Genomic DNA, 21892 nt, shown 5'->3' with positions numbered 1-21892 from the left:
ATGGGAGAAAAATCTTTGTTTCATACAGGCACAGACTGGCAGGGGTTGGAAGGGACCTCTGGAGATCATAGAGCCCAACCCCTCTGCCAAAGCAGGACCACCCTGGGCAGGTCACACCAGAACACATCCAGGTGGGTTTTGAAAGTCACCAGAGAAACAGACTCCACAACCTCCAGCCTGCTCCAGGGCTCCAGCACCCTCACAGCAAAGATGTTTATCCTCATGTTGAGGTGGAACTTCCTAGCTCCCAGTTTGTACCCACTGCCCCATGTCCTGCTCTCCAACCTAACCCTCCCCTGGCACAATTTCAGGCCATTTCCTCTCCTATCACCTGAGACTAGGGAGAAGAGACCAACCCCCACCTCACTGCAACCTCCATTCAGGCAGTTGTAGAGAGCAATGAGGTCTCCCCTCAGCCTCCTGGCACAGATCTGGTGCTTCCCAAGTACATTTTAAGGTAGCCAGGAACATAATCTGACAGCATTAGGCTTCTCTAAATCTTTCTCACAAGGTATTAAGAACATTAGAATGACACAAACCCTGGAAATGGCCTGAAACTCTGAATGCTCTGGCAAAGAAACAAGAGTGGTTTTACACTTTACCTTTCACTGGGGCAAAAGATGGCCTCAGGTTGTCCAAATGATGGAAAAAAATCTTGTCAGACGTGGAACCAGGGGGCAGAGATGTCCCCACAGCCTCTCCATTCAGCCGGCTCCTAACTCGCTTGGGGGGGTGGGGCTTTTTAAACAGCTGAAAGTCAGCAAGCAATTGATTAGCACAGGACAGCTCTCCAAGAGCACAAAGCTTAAGACCACCATCAGACTGGCCAGTTTTCCTTCTAAAAATTCTGCAGGTCAGCAAATGCTTCTGAACTTGCCCCCAGCCTTCACTAAGAGCTTAGAATCATAGAACCTGAGAATGCTTTGGGTTGGAATGGACCTTAAAGACCATCCAGTTCCAACCCCTCTGCCATGGACCTCCCACTAACCCAGGCTGCTCCAGGCCTCATCCAGCCAGGCTTGAACACCTGCAGGGAGGGGGCATCCACAGCCTCCCTGGGCAACCTGTGCCAGGGTCCCCCCCACCTTCTGGCAACCTTTGACACAAATTTGCCATTGCAGCGAATGCAATTCCAGAAGGCTGCAGTGAGTGGCTTAGAAGCTGCAGCCAGCTGCAAGAGCAGCTGAAGCAAACCAAACAAAAAAGACAATCCCAAAGTTGGTGGTCATCAAATTCTAGCCTTAGATAAGGTGAAAGATAATTTTTGGCTTTGAAACAACAGCTCCTGAGCTTGGAGGTGGCTGTGCTACCAAGGAACGTAGCTGGGCATGGAACCAGACCATGTATGACAGCCAAGGACAACAGCAGCATCTTGGCACCTGATAATCATCCTCAGGTGCATCAAGAAGAGTGTGGCCAGCAGGTCAAGGGAGGCTCTCCTTCCCCTCTATCCTGCCCTGGTGAGGCCTCACCTGGAGTATCATATCCAGTTCTGGGCTGCCCAGCTCAGGAAGGACAGGGACTTGCTGGAGAAGATAAAGCAAAGGGCTACAAAGATGCTGAGTGAGGGGACTGCAAAAGCTCTTGTGAGGAAAGGCTGAGACAATGGGGGCTGCTCAGTCTGGAAAGGAGAAGACTGAGGGGGATCTCAGCAATACTGACCCATACCTCAAGGGTGGGGGTCAGGATGATGGGAGCAGGCTTTGTTCAGTGGTGCTCAGCTACCTTCTCTAGGTGCAGTTACCTCGGCATGGGGTTGGACTCAATGATCTCCAGAGGTACCTTCCAACCTCTACCACTCTGTGATTCTATGATTCTGTAATTATCTTCTGCCTGGCTTGTCACTGAGTAATGTAACTCCCATGTGACTGCTTCAGTGACCATTCCTGGTGTCTCAGAGTGCCCAACAAGCCCATCATTGCTTCCAGCTGTGATCATCACCATACACACTAAGGTTTACCATGGGATCATTAACATCTTGGCTGTCAGAAGTTGGGTACTGTAAGGTGTAAATGTCACAACCAAACAGTCAGTGATACTTTGCAAGCTTCCTGTTACTCTTTCAGACAGAGACCATTACAGAATTGGAAGGAGAACTGAAGTTCCAGGCTGGAGGTTGCTGCCCTCACTCCCCTGGAGATGTGTTGTTAAGGGTTTGCCTATCCATAGCAGAGGGATGGTGCACAAGCCTGAGCAGTGCAGCAGTGCCAACAAGTGAAAAACCAACCCTCCTTCATCCTGGGGGAGACAGGGAGGGGAAAGAGAGGAGAGTAAAAATAAGAAAGGGACAGGGAAGGACAGGAACCCCAACCTCCCAAGAAAACTCCACACAGTGAAACGTTAGACTTAAGGTTGCATTTGATGATTTAATGTCACCTCTTGAGGAGAGCACACATTTCAAAGCTGCACCAAAAATGTGTCTCTCTAGCTCCTTAACTACAGCTGTCCTGCAAAAGTCAACCTCCTTCATTTAAATGTTGAGGGGGTTTTCAGCAGTCTCCAAACAAAGGATGTGTCCCAGCCCTGCAGAACTTCCAGAGACTGGTATAAAGAAAAAAAGAGGAAGCATAAATTCTTCCAGAATTCTCCTGGCAATTCTCTTATTACAGGATAACTTCAAATACCTAAACCCCAGGCACTGCTCTGAAGCTGCAATTTCACTGCTCCCCTTTGACTTTGCAGGAGGAACTTCATTATCCCTCAAGATCATTTTTAGTGATGAACTCATCTGGCCTTCACTTTACAGGCACAAAGGAAAAAGACATTTCTACCCTCATGAGCAAAGCCCCCAGCTGATCTTTGTTGCATTTGTGATGGAAATGTGAAATATTTCCCATCACTGGAAGAATATTTGTGGGGAAAAAAACAGTTCCAGGAAGTTTCACTCCTGAAACACTTTCCTGTTCTCCACAGATGTGTTTCAGTTTGAGTTTCATCTGGCAATCGAGAATGACATGAAAGCTATACCTGCTTTGGTATCTGTCCAAAGTTATTGATGAATCCTATGGTAGCTGTCTCCTTCAATGGATCATTGATGTTATATATGTCCACTTGGCCCTCATAGAAGAGATGGTGGAAGACATTGACAGCTTCTACTGCAGCAGGACCTTGCTGTTTATAGCCAAAGATCAAATCAATCCACTCATGCAGATGTGCACTCACAAAGTCACATTCCAGAGCCTGGAATTGAAGGGACAGGCATTAAAACCAGCTGTGTAGGTCACTGGTTGAGCCCACACCTACCCCATACAATGATGCACAAGGAATTCTGGCATATTCTGGTTAGGTTTGGATGAAGCTTTTAATTGAAGCAAGTCTTGCCTCAACCACCTCCCCAGCTGTCTTGGTTTAGGCAGATGCTCTTTTACCTCTTCCAAAGAAAATCACTCACACAAATAATTGGATAGGATTGGAAAGTTTAAATGGAAATACTACTCTTAACTACATACAACAGCACAAAGTACTGGGCCTAACACAGAAACACATTAAGCCAAAGCTTCACACAAACCTCCCTTTAAACCAGGCCAACAAACCCAGGCCTTCCCCCCCTGCCCCAAGCCCCTCTGCCTCCCATACCAAACCATTGTAATGCAGCTAAAATTCAGCTTGGCAGCTCCAGGCCAAATTGGCAGCATTGCCAAGGCCAAAACCAGGCTTCACTCCTGCACAAGAGATAACAGCCTGTGCATCCAAGGAGGAGGGGAGAGGGAAGGAAAAAAGGGGAAGAAAACTGACTCTGCAGCCAGTTTCATAGGCATGCAGGGCTTGTGGGAATAAAATACACTTCCCAGTCCACCTCCTGGAGGTCTGTGACTTTGTGGGTTTTAAAGGTACCCATGTCAAACCAGGATGTCAGCCAAAAAGGAAGGGGAGGAAACACCAGTTGTAGCTATCAACCAGGAACTCCTGGACTGGCCAGCAGCTATGACTGCACCATCCAGCTTGAACTAGGGAAGAGTGGCAAGTGCCAGCTGACCTTGTTTCCTGCTGTCGTTATTCAAATGCAAATTCAATTACCTCCCGGTGAACTCTGATAAACTCCCGAGGATCTCCTTTTGCCCATGGGGGGAGGATGACATCACCAAGTTTAGTGCCATTTTGTTTGCAACCTGTTAAAAAACCCCACCAGAAATAACAACAAAAAGGATTAAACCGTGGGGAGAAGCAGCAAAGCTGCACTGCAACAGCAACAGTGAAAAGAAATGATACAAACAATGAAAGTCCTGCTGTATACTCTTCCTGATGAGCTCTGAATGTCAGACATAATAGTGACTAACCACAAAGGAAGTGCCAGCAGAGGCCTGCTTGTCCTTTCAAGTCACAGCACACAACTCACTCCTCATTCGCTCCTGCAGTTACCCAGACCTTTCCCTGCCTTCATCACAAGACACTCTTCTCATGTCAGGCTGCCTGGCACTGCTCTCACACCCTCAGCAATGCTATCCAGCTCTGTCTGCCTACCTAGGTCAAAGTTGTTGGAATTGAGCAGGAACTCAGGGAGGTAGAAGAACTCTGGGATGAGCTCCTTCACGTCTGCCATGTTGTGCTTCGACGCCGAGTACCAAGCTTCCCGCACGCTGTGAAACATCCGGTCAGCCAGGTCGAAGTGACCACCCTGTGGGACACAGAAGTGTGTCAGCAGCAGAGTGTGTTTTCTTCTGGAACCCATGGGAATCTCCCCAGCAGTAGCTTGTCCCCATCACCCTTAGTCTTTTGCATGGGACTCCTTGTCAAAAGGGAGTCCCCATCCTGCTGGCAGCCACCCTTTATGCACTGGTCCACGGTGAGAAGGTCTCCCCTAACCCCTCTCTTCTCAAGGCTGAACAAACTCATTTCTCTCTCTCAGCTTTCCTCTAAAATGTCTGTTTGGAGACATACTGGCTTACAATAACAACCTTTCAGCACCTCCAGCACAGAGCTAAACAGCTGCCATATGATTCTTTCAACAACAGACAAAGAAAGCTTGAGCAGCAAAGGATTTTTCACAGCAAAACTTGCTTGGGCTTTTGTCTGCTGACCTTTTCTTCTGCTACACTTAGGAAAGTGTTCAAATTCCAGGAGAAGGAACACAAAAAGAAGTGAATTCCATTCCACCTTTTACAAAGAAACCTCTGAGGCAGAAACAACTCTGCTAAATGTAATTCTCTCATATCTGATGAAAACAAAGGCAACTGATTGTATTTGTTGCTCAGGTCTCAAGTGTCCAGCAGGAAAGAAGCAGCAAGGGAAGCGATGGAATTGGTACCTGCAGCCGTAAGAAGATCTGAGTGAAAGGCTCCATCCGGACAAGGTAAGAAGCCACAATCATGGCAGAGGAGTAGTGGGTCCCATAGTGGTAAGCTGGGGTCTCCCCTGCACAAGATTAAACCCAACATCAATAAAGCAGTTAAGTGACAGTGTCTGTGCTAACTGGGGGGAAAAAGAAAAGGAGTTATTTACTCTGTGACCTTTGGGCATGATGGAATTGGAATTCGTTGGACACACCAGAAACTGGGATCTGTAATCCTCACCCTCAAGAAACTGAAAGCTTTCTGTTTGTCACTGGAGTCTGGGCTCAAGTCCATACATCTCTTGAACACTTGCAGGGATGGTGACTCCACTGCCTCCCTTGGCACCTGTTCCAGTGCTTGACCACGCTTGCAGCAAAGAAATTTTTCCTAATGTCCAACCTAAACCTCCCCTGGGGCAATTTCAGGCCATTTCCTCTTGTCCTGTTGTTACCTGGGAGGAGAGACCAACCCTCACCTGGTTCCAACCTCCCTTCAGGGAGCTGTAGTGAGCAATGAGGTCTCCCCTGAGCCTCCTCTCCTCCAGACAAAACAAGTCCAGTCACCTCAGCTGCTCCTCCCCAGCCCTGTTCTCCAGACCCTTCACCAGCCTTGGTGCCCTTCTGTGGACCTGCTCCAGCCCCTCAGTGTCTCTCTTATTCTGCAGTGGCCAAAACTGAACCCAGGACTCAAGGCATGGTTTCACCAGTGCTGAGGCAGGGCACAGCCACTTCCTTACCCTGGCCACAGCATTTCTGATACAGGTCAGGCTGCTGCTGGCCTTCCTGGCCATCTGGGTACACTGCTGGGCCATCCAGATCTCCTGAGCCACAATGTAAGAATCCATGACTCCCACCACGGGACAGGCACGTGTGCCTCTGCTCTTCCTGCAGGATGGGTCATTACTCACCGTTGGGATCCTCCCAGTCTTTGAATCTCTTCTTGTACTGGGCTAACCTGTCTTCTGTTTGAGCTCCCATGGGCTTGGCCAGGTTTCTGAATGTCTTTGGATTTGTAAGATCCAGTTCCTTTAAAAACACCAAATAACCAAACACCAATTTGATAAAGAAAGACAAAGATCAAATCCAAACCACCCCTGTGCACACTGCCGGTTACCATTTTGAACTCCACAAGCCTCCCAAGGCTGTCATCCCTGTTCCCTACACACACAGCAGGTGCAAAGTCCATAGATTCACAGAATAGTTTGGGCTGGGAGGGATCTTAAAGTGCCTTTATTTCCAACCCCTCTGCCATGGGCAGGGACACCTCCACTAGACCAGGCTGCTCAAGGCCTCATCCAGCCTGGCCTTGATCCACGTTGGATATGCTTACTCAGTTCAGTCCTTCAGTCTCTTCTAAGACAGTCAGTGGGCTTTACTTGAAGGCACACCCAGGGTCTGCATAATTTTTGCCCTGCTGCCCTCATCCTGTTCCCCAGCTGGTCCTCATCCTGTTCTTACATCCTCAACAGTTTTTTCTTTGACATTTATTTCACTGTGTGGTCTGGCTGGTAGCAATGGCTGCCCATGATGCATGAGTAAGATGTTTCATCTTCTTCAAGAGCCAGTTCCTCACTGTGGGGGCAGACTTCCTACCAGCCCCTGCCACAGCCTGCTGGGCAAGCATGCCTCTCTGTGGCCATGGTGTCCTTCAGGACATGAACTGCTGCAGCACACAGGGGACTGCCTTACACCGGGCTCTGTGCCTGCACACACTGGGCTCTGTGCCTGCCTCTCCTGTGCACAGTCCAGTGACATCCATAAAACCAATGCAGACCAGCACCTGCCTGCATGGGGCAGCCAAGAAGCTCTAATGTTCTGCTCCTAATATGCTGGTAAGTAGGAGGAACACACAGCAGAGCTGGAAGCAAACAACTGGTGATAGAGAAGCCTGGGTTTTACCAAGGCAGCATTTGCAAAACCTCCACCACACAAAGGATTAAAAAGCTGACAAGATGTTTGATTTACCTCTGAATCATAGTCTGCAAGGATCCAGGGAAAGACAGGGTACTGCATGAGGTCATTGTAGGATCTGCCTGCCAGAGTGTTTAAGTGCATCAGGTACTGGAAGTTACTGATCTCTCCTCTCTTAAGGAAGACAGAAAACACCACTGTAAAGCGTTGACTTTGCAACAACCAAAGGTGCTCAGCTCTCCTCACACAGACAAAACTTACTGCACTATTACAATGCTCTCTCTACTTTTACTACAGCCCCTCCCCTTGCATTTCCTACAGCAGAACCATTTGCTGGTGGGTGAGGATACCATAAACCACTCCAAACCCAGCTGTGAGACACCCTTTCTCCAGCAGGCTATTCCACCCGTCCTAGTAAAAGGATGCAACTCCTGTGCCCTGACCAGTGAGGAAGTGCTGCAAAACGTGGAACTGAATACAAGGAACCCCCACATTGTCATACTTACTTCCCATCTCTGAGTAACAGACTTTTCTCCCACTAAAGTGCTAAGCAAGCCAGACCTAATGGGAAGAAGGAAGTGGATTTGCTGACTTAGCACTAAGATCTGTGTTACATCTTCACAAGACAATCCAAAGCTTTAAGATCAAACCTTACAAATGGTAACAATGAGTAAACCAGAGCTTTATTCCTGTGCTTCAGCAGTGCCTTTGTGCATTTCTAAACACATACTGTTAAAATGATCACCTTAAGGAAGCAATTCAGTGCAAGTGCAAATACATCTAACAGGCTGCTGCTGAGGAAAACAGCTGGGGCAAATCTCATGGCTTTGGCACTCCAATCCCTTTCATCCAATTCCATTCCATCTGCATACTGACAACATTAACCCTGCTAGCACATATTCATCAGCAAGAAAGTACCTTGATGCTGCCAGTGATATTAGTACATCTAAAGCAACTGAGGCACAGCATCAGTAAGTGTTATTTATCTTGGTAATGCCCAGTTTTGAATTGAGGCTGCAGTACCCTCCAGCAAATCCTGCCCATAATGAAGCATCAAGAGCTTGTGAGGAACAGAATCACTTACCCTTGCTCTACACTGGTGTTTGGTCTCTGCCCAGACACTGACTCAGAACTGTCAGTTAGAGATGGCACCACAGCCAAAAACCTGCATCAGCAGTCCAAAGGAGATGAAGATTAGTGTTCTTGTCCTTGCCATGCCTGCTCCTTAGAAGCAGAGAGCATTTAGTGCTTTGTTTTGAGCAGCTACAGAACATCTCTCACAACATGGGAAGACCCTTTCCTCACTGAACACACTCTACCAGCTTCACATGCACTTTGTAGTGGTTCTGTCCTGGTCATCCACAGCCTAACACCCATCACTCTTGCAACCTGCTTCTGGTGGTTAGGTCACTGACAGCTCACATATGGCCCAACACAAAGATTTCATAGATTCAGAGAATCACTGAATGGTTTGGGTTGGAAGGGACCTTGAAGATCATCTAACCCCCCTGCCATGGGCAGGGACACCTCCCACCAGCCCAGCTTGCTCAAGGTCTTATCTGACCTGGCCTCGAGCACCTCCAGGGAGGGGGCAGCCTCCTGGGGTATGGCTGCCTTCTGGGCTGCCAGCAGCCATTGCTGGCTCATGTTGATTTTGTCATCAACTGACACCCCCAAGTCCTTCTCCTCCAGACTGCTCTCCAGTCACTCCTTGCCCAGGCTGGATTTGTGCTTGGGCTCTGCAAACATTCAGGTGAAGTGTTGTAACCCATTTCACAGTACCTTTGATAGACTTTGTTCCTAACCCCTTTCTGGAAGGCCAGGAGGTAGTTCCGCCCATCTCCTGAGAAGACTTCAATTGCAATTGGCTGAAATGGAAGAGGACAAACTCATGTCAACACTGACACATGTGCTGGTCACCTCTGAAAGGCAGGTGCAGACCAGCTGGGGCAGGCTGTACTACATCTGACACCAACCTATGGTGCAGCAGACTTAGCCTAGTGAGGCCAAATGCTGCCTCTCCACAACAGCGAAGTTCACTGACAGGCACAATAAACCCAACCACTCAAACCAAACCTTCCAACAAGGATGCCCAACTTAAGCACTTCAGTTGCACCACAGTGAAGAACTTCACTTTCCAAACACTGGTCAGTTCAGAGGATCACAGGATGTCAGGGGTTGGAAGGCACCTCTGAAGGCCATGGAGTCCAAACCCCCTGCCAGAGCAGCTCTTCATTTTATGTTTTACAATTGCAATCTCCACAATCCCAAGCTGGCTCCTCAATCCAAGTTTGGTGCCAAGTTACCTGCAGAAGGTATCTCCTTTTATGTACTTCCTTGATATCTTCATACGCAAAGATGCTGCATGTTCTTTTCAGTTGACTTGGGCCTTGCCTTGCTCCCCTGGGGATGATTGGCTCATGCATCCTACATATGAGCAGGAACAGGCAGCACAGAAAGGATTAAAAAGAAATTAAAAGAATTATCCTCTTCATTCATATCCTAGAACCATACAATGCTTTGGGTTGGAAGGGACCCCAAAGATCATCTACTTGCAGTCCCCCTGACAGCCTGCTGAAGGTCCCATCCTGGCTTTCAACACCTCCAGAGAAATTGTGGAGGCTCCAAGGCTTTTCCAGTGTCTCACCTGCCTCATGGACAAGAATTTCTTCCTTGTGTCTCATCTAAATCCAGCTTCTTCCAGGCTGAAGCCATTGTCCCTCATCCTGCCACTCCCATCCTTGTCAGAAGTCCCTCCCCAGCTCTCCTGTAGCTCCATTCAGATACTGGAAGATTGCTCTAAGGTCTCCCCAGACCCTTCTCTTCTTCAAGGTGAGCAGACCCAACTCTCTGACCGTCCTAACATCAGAGGTGCTCCAGCTCTCTGATCATCTTTATGGCTTCCTCCAGATCTATTCTAACAGTTCCATATCCTTCTTGTGCTGGGGGCTCCAAAGCTGGCCCCAGGACTGGGGGGGGTGTGTGTGTCACAGCAGAGGGGCAGAATCCCCTCCCTCCCCCTGCTGCCCACACTGCTGGGGATCAGCCCAGGGCAGGGCTGGTGTCTGGGCTGCAGGTGCACACATGAGAGCCCAGTTCTGGGAACAGCTGCTTTTCACAAAACTCTGGACTCCACTGAGAGATGTGTGAGCACAGAGGAAATTGCTGCTGAGGTCTTTCTGAATCTGACATCATTTTGGAGTCTGTGTCTCAAAAACCTCCTCAAATACTTCCTGTCAGCTCAGGGAGAGCGAGGAGCTGCTGCTCATGCACTCACTTGGGAGGCAGGGTCTCAATATCCCGTATTTCCCTGGTGGCTGTCATGGTGAATCCATCAATGACATAGAAGTGCTCTTTCCCAAAGAGCAGCAGCCCCTCACTGGTGTCCAGGCCCTGCACCCGAGCACAGCGGTACATGTGCTGGATCTGCAACGAGAAGGAGTCCAACTGTCAGCCCAACACCACCACGGTCACAGGTTCCTTGCACACTCCCAGCTCCCTCAGCTGCTCCTCACCAGCCCTGTTCTCCAGACCCTTCACCAGGCTGGCTGCCCTTCTCTGGATCCCCTCCAGCCTTTGAGTCCTTCTTGGGGTGAAAACTGAAACCAAGACTGGAGGTGTGGCCTCACCAGTGCTGAGTCCAGGGGGTCAATCACTTCCCTACCTCCTGCTGGCTACACCATTGCTGATCCAAGCCAGGATGCTGTTGACCTTCTCGGCCACCTGGGCACACCATGGCTCATCTTCAGCTGACTGCTGACCAACACCCCCAGGTGCAGTACCCAACACTTGGCCTTGTTAAGCCTCATACCACTGACCTCAGCCCAGATCCCTCTGCAGAGCCTTCCTGCCCTCAAGCAGATCAACACTCCCACTCTAGTGTTGTCTGCTAAACCAAGCCTGGGACAACCCACAGTACTCATTTCAGGACAACTGTTTTTACCCCCAGAAGACAGTAGGAAAGAAAAAGAGTGTTTGCAGTACAAGGTTTTCAGCTCAGGATCTCTTTGAGCTGAAGCACACATTTGGTTTCAAGGCAGAAGCTGGTGCCACGTTAAGCTGTAGACCAAGGGAGGTATTTAAGCCATTTATTCCTGCTTGCTCTATGCCATGCAGCAATGCTGCCACAGCAGGAGCTCAGTGAGCTGGGGGCAGGCAGTACCTTCTCTCCTTCTTCCAGAAGGCGAAGCAGAGTTGTGTTGTCAGTCTTCTCCTCTTCATCAATTGAGCTCCCCTCAACAATTTGATCCTGGGACTGGTCCTGGTTCTCATCATCTCCTCCGTCAGGAGCAGAGCGAGATCGTTTCAGGGGAGGCTTCACCAAACCTGCAAAAGAGCAGAGAGGTAAAGAAAAAAGTGACCCCAAGAGTTCAGCTCACAAACTCTGCTGAACTTGGAAACTACTGCAAATGCCTGAGGAGATGTAAAGGCAGAGAGCCTAAAACAACAAAAGGCAAACAGTTTGAGGCAGGACAAGTGATCATAGAACCACAGAATGGTTTGGGGTGGAAAGTATCCCAAAGACCATCAAGCTCCAACCCCATGCCTTGGGCAGGGACACCTCCTACTAGACCACTGCTCGCTCTCCGTTCTCTGTACAGCCTGGATATGTCAGGAGACTACCCCAACCCGGCTGAGACCTTGCACTTGGCTGTGTTGAACTTCGTGAGGCTGGCTTGGGCCCAGCTCTGCAGCCTGTCCAGGTCCCTCTGGGCGCCCTCCCCTCCTCCCAGCGCATCAGCTTCCACACGCAGTCACGGGCAAACCTGCCGGTGGTGCGTTCAGGCTCTTACCTTTGACCCTTGCGATAGTGTCCTCCCCGTGCTCTGGCTCCTGCTGCGCCGCTTCCCCCACGGTGTGCTCCTCAATGGCGTCCTGGAAGACGGCAGGGCTGCCCGAGGCCAGGCGCATGTAGTACTCCTTGCTGTCGTAGCTGATGGCTCTGCGGTACCGGGCGGGCTTCTTGGGAACCGTGCAAGAGAGTGCCTGGTCAGGCATCTCCTCACCCACTCAGTGGGGCTCAGAAAGAGTTTGTGCAGCACAGTGTATGCCCAGCAGGTGTTCTGTGCATGCCCAGTCGTACACCAATGCAGAGAAACAGAGACTCAGGAGAGCATAGATGGGCTGGGCTGGAAGGGACCTTGGAGATCATCCAGTTCCAACCCCCTGCCATGGGCAGGGACACCTCGCACTAGACCAGCTGGTGCAAGGCAACCTGCTCCAGTGTCTCACCACCCTCACTGCAAAGAATTTCTTCCCCATCTCTGCTCTCTATCTCCCCTCTGCCACCTCAAAGCCATTGTCCCTCATCCTGTCACTCCAAGCCATTGTCAGAAGTCCCCCCCCAGCTCACCTGCAGCCCCCTTCAGGTACTGGAAGGCTGCTCTAGGGTATCTCTGCAGCTTTCTCTTCTCCAGGCTGAACAGCCCCAACTCTCCCAGCCTGCTGTCCTAGGGCAGGTGCTCCAGCCCTCTGATCATCTTTGTGGCCTCCTCTGGACCCTCTCCATGTCCTTCTTGTGTTGAGGGCCCCAAAACTGGCTGCAGTACTGCAGGAGGGGTCTCAGCAGAGCAAAGCAGAGGGGCCCTGCTGCTCTCACTGCTCTGGATGCAGCCCAGGACATGGTTGGGCTGCATGACCTAATCTGAACTAAGTTGCATGGAAGCTGTTCAGCCACTCAAGTACTTCTGGGGTTGTAGAAATGCCTACACTTGATCATGGAGGTAATGTTCAACAGAGAGCTAAATGAGGGTAATAAATATGTCAGAATGATCACAGGAGACCCAGGGGAAGACAAAAGGGCATTAAAATGCCAAGAGCCTTTCCAAATTTAAAACACATGGATGGATGGATGAAACCCCACGGATTTTATCCTGCAGTTGAACATCATCTTGTCTGAACAGTGTTGAATTCCACCCTCAAACTCCAGACAGCTTTGCAAATGTGTTTAGTTCATCATAAAGGATTTGGTTTGGTTTGCAGCATTATTCCCCAGGCATTTCAAGATCAGGTTGGGATAATTACAGAACATGCCTGGACATGCAGGTCAGTTACTGAACATGTGGAATTGTATCACTGTCCTTTCAGGCAAGCTTTATTACAAGTGGGATCATAGAAGGGGTTGGAAGGGACCTCCAAAGGTCATCAAGTCCAACCCCCTCATGAAGAGATTAAGCTCAGCCACATGGAGATTTATTATTTCAGGTCAACTTGGCTACCCCCAGAATAAAAACCTAGAGCACTCTGCTCTATTTTGCTCACTTTCAGCTAAGTCTCCTCACCTCATGACCACAAAATGATGCTTACATGCAAAGGATGTCACTCAAATGAGGCTTAGGAGCTCTGTGGAAACAACTTCTGCAGAGCCTAAAGAGAGAGCCTGACTAGCACTGCTATCATGGAGCAAGGGAAAAACCATTTCTGTTAGGTATTTAGATCAAATAGGACAAAATTCCTTCCATTTCCATGTATTAGTTTGGTGTTGGATGTACTTCCAAATGAGGGAACAGGCATTACAGGTTGTGCTTAGTGATGGGCAAGGTTGTGGCTGTAATGCACAGAGAAGCTTGCAGAGCAACCACTGCCAGACTGCTCTGGGATGTTCAAGACAGGCTACATATTTTTAATCCCAGTGTCTGTCTCTTCAGTAGTAACAATCACAGAATGCTAGGGGCTGGAAGGGACCTCTGGAGATCATCCAGTCCAGCCCTGCTCCTGAGACAGGGTCACCTAGGGCAGGCCACACAGGAACACATCCAGGTGGGTCTCTAATGTCTCCAGAGAGGCAGTCTCCACCACCTATCTGGGCAGCCTGTTCCAGTGCTCTGTCACTCCTCTCCAAGAAGTTCCTCCTCATGTTTACATGGAAAATCAAGGAGTCAGCTGAAACGAAATTCATCTGTGCTCTGACAAAACCAGGCTTGTTACAGGCCACTAGGGCCCAAAAGAAACTGCTCACCAGCTCCTCTCTTTGCAGCACTCTTGTAAGTACTTCCAAGTGCTTGTGCTGCCCATGACTAATCATGTCCCACCCACCATCAGCTGAGATCCCAAAGCCACAACACTCCCCACAGTGAGAACAGTGACAGCACAGCCCAACACAGCCTGTTAGTGTGCAGCCAAGAAGGTGAGATCTACAGAGGCTGGATTAGGTGAAGGTTGAGGAGAGCACAGGAGCATTTTCTAAGGTGATTACTGGGACAACCTTTAGGCCTGGAAATATTTACTGAAAGAGCAAGTTGAAAGCCAAACTTGGAAGCCTTGTTAAGACTGTCTAACATGCAGGAGGGGGGGAAAAGTTGTATTTATTTTATGTTCTTTCAGTCAGTGTAGGCTTTTTCTTTACCTTTTGAGGAATGGTATCATCAGGTGTCTCAGGAAGTCTACATGAGAAGTCAGACTGAAAACAGGGCATTGATTACATCAGCATCACAGAAAGAACACTTTGAGAATCACAGCATGGTTGTTTGGCAGGTATCTCAGAGATCTACTCAGAACTCTAGACCATGGGCAGGGACACCTTCCACTAGACCAGCTTGCTCAAGGCTCCATCCAATCTGGTCTTGAGCACCTCCAGGAAGGGAGTATCCACAGCTTCCCTGGGCAACCCATTGCAGAGTCTCATCACCCTTGTAATGAGGAACTTCTCCCTCAGCTTCAAACCATTCCCCCTTGTCCTGTCTCTAGACACCCTCATGAGAAGTCCCTCTGCAGCCTTCCTGCAGGATCCCTTCAGCTATTGGAAGGCAGCTCTAAGGTTCCCCTGGGGTCTTCTCCTCTCCAGGCTGCACAGCCCCAGCTCCCTCAGCCTGTGCTCACAGCAGAGCTGCTCCAGCCCTTGGATCATCTCTCTGGCCTTCTCTGGACTCACTCCAACAGCTTTGTGTCCTCCTTCTGCTGGGGACACCAGAACTGGATGCAGTATTTGAAGTGGGGTATCAGCAGGACAGAGTCAAGGGGCAGAATCCCCTCTCTTGCCCTGCTGCCCACACTCCTCTGGCTGCAGCCCAACAGCACACAGCTGCCTGCTGGGCTGCATGAGGGCACTGCTGGCTCTTGGGGAGCCAGCTCCTTATCCCCTGAGTGCTCCACCCATCACATCCATGTCTCTCCATCTCAGAGACAAAGACATCATGTGGAAGAGTGTCAAATGCCTTGCATAATTGCAGGTCTGATGGCACATTCTCCACTCTGTGGCAGTTAGCCACAGCTGGTGTCTGTCAGACTGCCAGCAGAACATCCCAGACTAGCTGGACACTGTTGCTGCTGTGCTTGCTTGAAGTACTGTGACACTCAAGCTTTAGCTGAGGAACTACACCCTGCCCACATGCATTCATGCCTAAAAACACACAACAAAGGCTGCTCCATTTCTTCAAAATGCTGTTCCAAAAGGACCTAGCTGCCAAGCTTTCAAAGGCCATGTGTGCTTCTGTCCCCCACTGTGCAGAACTTCCTCCTGATGTCCAACCTAACTCTGCCCTGCTCCAGTTTCAAACCACTGCCCTTCAGCCTAGCACCACAGTTCCTTCTAAACAGTCCCTTCCCAGCCTTCCCCTTCAGATACTGAAATGCAGCTACAAGGTTTCTCTGGAGCCTTCTCTTGTCCAGGCTGAACAACCCCAACTCTCCCAGCCTATCTCCATAGGGGAGGTTCTCCAGCCCTCTCATCATCTACAGTGACACCTTCCAAGTCACTCACTTCTGAGCTGAGGGATTCGATCCCTTCCTTAAATACCCTGTGAGGAACAGCTGGATTGCACCACCAGTGCAGGGCAGACAGACACAGCCTCAGGTAACACCAGCAGAGTGAAACAGGGCCAATCAAAACTCTAGGTTTTAAAGCAGGGCAGGAGAGTGCTGAGCACAAACCCATGAGCACTTACCAGCACGTTTGTCTCTTGCTCAGCCTCGGGCATGTAGGGGTACTGAGTATAGAACATGTCATTCCGCACCATCTTCTTCCTCATCCTGCAGGGCCCCTCTGTCATCTCCAGCATCCACTTGTCCAGGTGGGAGCCAATGGGGGGCCCCCAGAGGCCTCGCTCCCGCAGCAGCTCGTACTCGATCTGGGACCACTCCTCCGTCACGTACTTCAGTGCGTTCTGCTGGCGCTGAACCAGGAGACAGGGGGCAGGGGTCAGGAGTGCTGCTTCTCAGCCTGCCTCTGAGCTGGGCAGAGACATTTTGACTATACCACAGAAAAACTTGGGAGTAGTTCATCATTTTAACAGCATTTGCTGGTGGGCTTTAGTGAGCTTTACAGTGGCAGACACCAGCAAAGCAAAGGTCACATTGTCAGCTCAGGGGAAAAGGAAAACCAAGAAGGTAAAAGCTCTGCTGTTGGTTGGTATCCTTAATGGAACAGATTTCTACATGGCAAATATGAAAGCACTCATCCACTGATTCTGAATTACAGAATCATGCAACTGACTGAGTCTGAAAAGACCTCCAAGATCACAGACTCCAACTGTCAACCCAACACCACCACGTCCCCAAGTGCCATGGCCACACATTTCTTGAACACCTCCAAGGACAGGGGATTCCTGCTAGGGAATACCCAAACAGGTCACAACAGCAATGGCAGGCAATGAAGCCTCTGTACCATACCTCCTGATACTCCTTGTACTGCATGTCCACCAGGTCCCGAACCACTGCAATGTGAGTGAACATCCACTGGGAAATCTCCTGTGACAAAGGTAGGAGGACAGACAGAGTGATGCTGGGTGAAAGAAGATTCTGTTTGAAAAGCCCAGAACACAGCACTTTGAAATTCATCATCTTAGTCATTCATTTTTGTAAGGAAATTGTCCTTTGTGTGCCAGTTTAGCAAACTGCAGGCAAGCACACTTAAGGTTGGGTTTTGTTTGTTGTTTCCTTGTGTTAAAAAGGCACTACACTGGTGTGCAGCAATATCCTTTAAAAGAAACTGGCAGCCACCTTGATACAACATGTCCCCAGTGTCTAAAGTGCTAGGTTCAAGAAGAATTCAATCCTCCAAAACTTTCAAACTTAAATACTCCCTACTGACCCCTTGCACAGCCTCAGCAGGTGGTGTCCTACTGAGGAGTGACTCTGCTCTGCTCCTCTGCTTCTCTTGTCAAATAGTTTAGTTTTTTAAACAAGCAGCTTCGTAAAGCAGCTCTCCAGTTCTGCCCTCACATATTCTGCCTCTCTGCAGTACAATGGAAACAGGGCAAAGCAGCATTTGCTTTGTTCAGTCACAAGCCAGCCATCCTCATACAGGGTTTTACTAAACCACATAGTCTTGGGGACAGGACTGAGAAAAGGACAAGCATCTGTCTCCCAGCTTCCATTGCAGAGCAGTATTGCAAAGTGGATTTAAACCCCAGACTAATCAAACAATAAAGCATCTATGTGTTATGTTTTGACATGACCAGAAGCAGCCAAACAGCCTCACCAGCAAGGAAGACTTTACCTCTTGGCTTCATGTTGCAGATCTGCAGGTGCACCTAATAGGTTGGGACACACAGATGGCCCAGTGTGGATACTCAAAACAAGCCATGAAGCATCAGGCATCACTTCACAGCCTGCAGGATTCCTTCCCCTGGGATAGCTACTGCAAGCCCTGCACACCTTGCTGGGTTTTAGGCTGTGACAGCTGGTACCTGTGTGGAGAGGTTGTGCTTGCTGAGCCCGCTCTCCTTGCGGCTCCTCCTGGATCCGGTTAGCTTGGAGAGGCCAAAGCCGCTGCTGACGCGGGAAAGTTTGGACTGTGTGGTTGGAACCAAAGCCTCCCCTCTGCTGATGCATTTCTTCTCATGAGCTGAAAAACACAGAGAAGCTGTTGGGAACACCTTCCAGGTGTTTTGGCCTTCCTCCTCCCATTACAGCTGTTACCCAGAGAGCAGAGCCTTTTCTGCTTTTCGCCATGTGGGTGCACTGGGAGTCAGGCTGGCAGTGTGCTTCGGGCCTCTTGGGTGGCTAAGAGTGAAGCTTCGATGAGGAAGACGATCCCAGGGCTGGAGCACCTCTGCTACGGAGGCAGGCTGAGAGAGTTGGGGTTGTTCAGCCTGGAGAAGACTGCAAGGACACCTCCCCTTGAGGTTTAGATTGGATATGAGAGGAAACTTCCTGAGGCTGTTTCTTCTTGTCCTATCCCTTATTACTAGACGTCAAGCGGTGACAGTTCAGAGCACGTAGTGCTACACAAACCCTACCACCACACTGCAACTTCTAAGTGCACAGTGTTCACTTCAGGGAAATCTGCCATTCAGGACAGGTGAATCCTCAGTGCCACTTACCCAAATGATTTTGCCAACACTTCAAGCTTGCTTCCTCAATGAAAGGCCTGGCCACAGTTATATCCACTTGGCCACGGTCGTTGACAGGCAGCGTCACTTTGAAAGCTTCTTCCAAAACCTGTTTTTTACTGTGGATCAGCTCTGTCCACACTCTGTTGATGGCTTTTAAAAGAAGCTGGCGACCTGCAGAGGGACAAGAAAGATCACACACACAAGCTCTCCATGGTGCTTACAGAATTGCTGTGTTTACAGTAATCATCCTCCAGCTTCTTCCCCTCGTGCATCACCTGTGAAATGCCTCTGGCCAGACTGCTGGGGTTGGGTTTTTTGTCATTTAGATGCTGTCAGAAAATCTCTAACTGTTCATTTTGGCAATTTTCCCCCCCCTGTGAATCTGAAATACTGGCTACAATCCCTTGTGATTCTTCTCCCATATCTATCTTTCAACAAGATGAGATTCAAAAGACTCTTACAGATGTATCTGTCCATAAATACACACAGAGTTCCATACACTATGCTTTAATATTTTCACCTGGCTGTGTGCCTAAGTACACACCTGTCAAAATACTAACTATCTCTATGTAAGGACATGAATACATGCATCACTGAATCCTCTCTTCTACAGCCAGTTCATAAACTCCCTTTGAGTGGAAGATCCTGGAGATGCCACTGGATAATCATTTTACAGCTCTTATCAAGCTGCACTCTTGCCTGCACTCATCTAAGATCCAGCTGCTACAAAACCATGGGGGACACTGAAAATGATCCATTCCTATTGCACTCCACTCAGTGCATACAAATCAGCATTTCCAATTCTGCTGTGTGTCCAGAAAACAAAGAGAAGCTCTTGCTTCTTTAACAGGACAGGCAGTGACCCTGCATGTGTCACTCTTGCTATGTGTAAGTGGGCTTTCATCTAGTTTTTATATGTATTTCACACACACTCCCAGCCCTAAGAGAACTGGGGTAAAAGCTTAGTGATGACAACACAGCAGTGGCATTAGCAGACATCTCTGGCTTTGCCACACTCAGATTACCTTCACTGACATCTTGATTGTAGACTCCATCTGGTTCAATATCAGAGGGGATCATAATGTGCCAAGTTGTCATCCTGGCTTCTGCTTCCAATCCAAATCCATCAACATTGCTACAAATACACAACAAATTAACAACAACCAGAGGAAAAAAACCCCAAACCCCCAAGATAAAACATTTGATTCCCTGTGACAGGACTACAGCACTGTGCCTTGCCTTCTGTCCACTGGGGTGCTGATAATCCATGGTCAGAAGCTAACCTGGGGGTTATGAAAAGTGACAGGCTGTGGAGACTGATGGCACTAGAGGAAGATGGGAACATTGGAAGAAATACAAGCCAGACAAGGCCACAAATGGAGAACATCAGGGTTTCTGCTGCTGCTTCCCAAGTGTCTTTGGATGAGACACGAGATGTACATCTTGTTTGGAAAGGAGGAATGAAAATCACAGGCAGGGATCTGCAGCACAGCCTTGGTTTGTCATGGGCATCTGATTCAACACCCAGCTGCACTCATTCAGTGCTATATAGCACTGAGAGACAGAGCTTGGATGAAAAGATTCAGTAGACAATAAATCTAGAGACAGATCCCTCTGGATATCAATTCCTTAGTACCAGCATTCCTTTCTACCTTGAAAACATTTCACATCATAGGATTGTAGAACTGTTGGAAGAGACCTCTAAGGTCACTGAGTGCAACCATCCACCTGACACCACCATGGCCATTAAACCACGTCCCCAGGTGCCATGGCCATGTGTGGGACACCTGCAGGGATGGTGACTCCAGCAGCTCCCTGGGCAGCCTGCACCAGTGCCTGACCACTCTTGCAGCAAAGAGTTTTCCTAATCTCCAACCTGAACCTCCCCTGACACAAAGCTTATCAAAGCACAACAAAATGGTTAGGTAAGCACTTGTGACACTGTTTTAAACACCTCTGTAACAGGACATTAGAAGTGCTCCCCACAGCTGGGCTCTTCAAACCTAATTTTGCTTCAGAATGAATCCCTTCAGCTTGCCTGCATTTCCCTGGCTGCTAAGTTACACAACAGGCACCCAGAATGTGCTGACTTACACACTGAGTGTCACTGCTGAGACAGAACAGGTCAGTTCAGTGCTTCACAGCCCTGGCTCTGCCATGAACTTCTGCCTGAGATATTTACCTTCCCACGTGGAGATTAATCAAGCAATGAGCTAGGCAGCTGATGAACTCTTGATCATGGTTTCCAGGCCCCAAAATTAAGTTCCTGTTGACAGTAAGGACTCTTAGGGAATCCAGGAGAGCCACTTGCTGAGGAACAGTTTTGTGCGCCCTTGAGAACTGATACAAGATGGTCCTGTTCAGGCAGTGGTAAATAGCATCCAGTGAGAGTCCCTGAGATCTTCTTTTGGACTGATGGGAAGGAAAAAACCATGATCAGACAGTAGCAGAAAATGAGTTTGCTGGCACACAATCTTCCCTGAACTGCCCCATGCTCATTACCTAAAGCATCAATGCCATGGATTTCAAGGACTGACTGGACATTGATGCAGGATGATACACTTGAGGTGGAACATCCATACAGACACTTGGCATTTCTAACAGAAAAACTCTTCTGACAATCTCCAATGAAAGTGCATGAGGAAGCTTCCCCAGAATGCCAAGGTAAATTTAGGAAGCTTCCCAACATTGCTGCCATGTAAAATTCATTGTTTTGAGGGAGGTCTAAAAAGCAGAGTCCTCTGCAAGAGGTCTGTAATTAACTGTCCCATATTGAAGCACTCCACACTGAGGAGATGTGCTAGGAAAGCTCAGAAAACAGGGAGAAAGCCTAGGGAAGAAATGCACAGCTATGATGACCTGACATGTGTCATGGTAGGGGATGCTTCCATGGACCTCTGGAGATCATGGAGTCCAACCCCTCTGCCAAAGCAGGGTCACCCAGGGCAGGGCACACAGGAACACATCCAGGTGGGTTTTGAAAGTCCCCAGAGAAGGAGACTCCACAGCCTCTCTGGGCAGCCTGCTCCAGGCCTCCAGCACCCTCACAGCAAAGAAGTTTTTCCTCATGTTGAGGCAGAACTTCCTGGGTTCCAGCTTGTGGCCATTGCCCCTTGTGCTGTCCCAGGACACCATTGAAAAGAGCCTGGCCCCTTCTGCTTGACAGATCCCCTCTCAGCCTTCTCTTCTCTAGATTAACCAGCCCCAGGTCTCTCAGCCCTCTCCTCATCAGACATGTTCCAGGCCCTTCATCAGCCTCCCCTGGATTCTCTCCAGCATACCCCTGTCCTCTTGAGCTGGGGAGCCCAGAACTGGATGCAATACTCCAGATGTGACCTCAACAGAGCAAAGTGGGAAGACAATCTCCCTTGACCTGCTGGCCACACTCTTCTTAATGCCTCCCAGGATGCCACTGGCCTTCTTGGCCACAAGGGCATGT

The 21892-nt window shown here is 49.3% G+C and overlaps 1 protein-coding gene across 1 annotated transcript in view; it reads right to left on the bottom strand.

Annotated features, from left to right (window-relative positions):
• Nucleotides 1–21892, bottom strand: part of WDFY3 (WD repeat and FYVE domain containing 3) — a 76554-nt gene that overhangs the window by 8032 nt on the left and 46630 nt on the right. Inside the window, exons 36-56 of the mRNA XM_054172698.1 lie at nucleotides 20636–20865; nucleotides 19479–19588; nucleotides 18442–18624; nucleotides 17806–17963; nucleotides 16787–16864; nucleotides 16063–16290; nucleotides 14526–14579; nucleotides 11974–12142; nucleotides 11343–11506; nucleotides 10458–10606; nucleotides 9487–9607; nucleotides 8963–9048; nucleotides 8265–8345; nucleotides 7687–7741; nucleotides 7235–7354; nucleotides 6178–6295; nucleotides 5246–5352; nucleotides 4462–4615; nucleotides 4018–4109; nucleotides 2968–3180; nucleotides 603–750 (exon numbers count right to left, since the gene is read on the bottom strand). Coding sequence (XP_054028673.1) covers nucleotides 603–750; nucleotides 2968–3180; nucleotides 4018–4109; nucleotides 4462–4615; nucleotides 5246–5352; nucleotides 6178–6295; nucleotides 7235–7354; nucleotides 7687–7741; nucleotides 8265–8345; nucleotides 8963–9048; nucleotides 9487–9607; nucleotides 10458–10606; nucleotides 11343–11506; nucleotides 11974–12142; nucleotides 14526–14579; nucleotides 16063–16290; nucleotides 16787–16864; nucleotides 17806–17963; nucleotides 18442–18624; nucleotides 19479–19588; nucleotides 20636–20865 — 2818 coding nt within the window. The remainder of the gene's footprint in view (nucleotides 1–602; nucleotides 751–2967; nucleotides 3181–4017; nucleotides 4110–4461; nucleotides 4616–5245; nucleotides 5353–6177; nucleotides 6296–7234; nucleotides 7355–7686; nucleotides 7742–8264; nucleotides 8346–8962; nucleotides 9049–9486; nucleotides 9608–10457; nucleotides 10607–11342; nucleotides 11507–11973; nucleotides 12143–14525; nucleotides 14580–16062; nucleotides 16291–16786; nucleotides 16865–17805; nucleotides 17964–18441; nucleotides 18625–19478; nucleotides 19589–20635; nucleotides 20866–21892) is intronic.

The sequence above is a fragment of the Dryobates pubescens genome, chromosome 24, assembly GCF_014839835.1.
Source record: "Dryobates pubescens isolate bDryPub1 chromosome 24, bDryPub1.pri, whole genome shotgun sequence".
In the NCBI taxonomy this organism is placed as follows: Eukaryota; Metazoa; Chordata; class Aves; order Piciformes; family Picidae; genus Dryobates; species Dryobates pubescens.
Note: the sequence above shows the minus strand (reverse complement) of the source record. Positions and strands in the feature narration are given on the sequence as shown.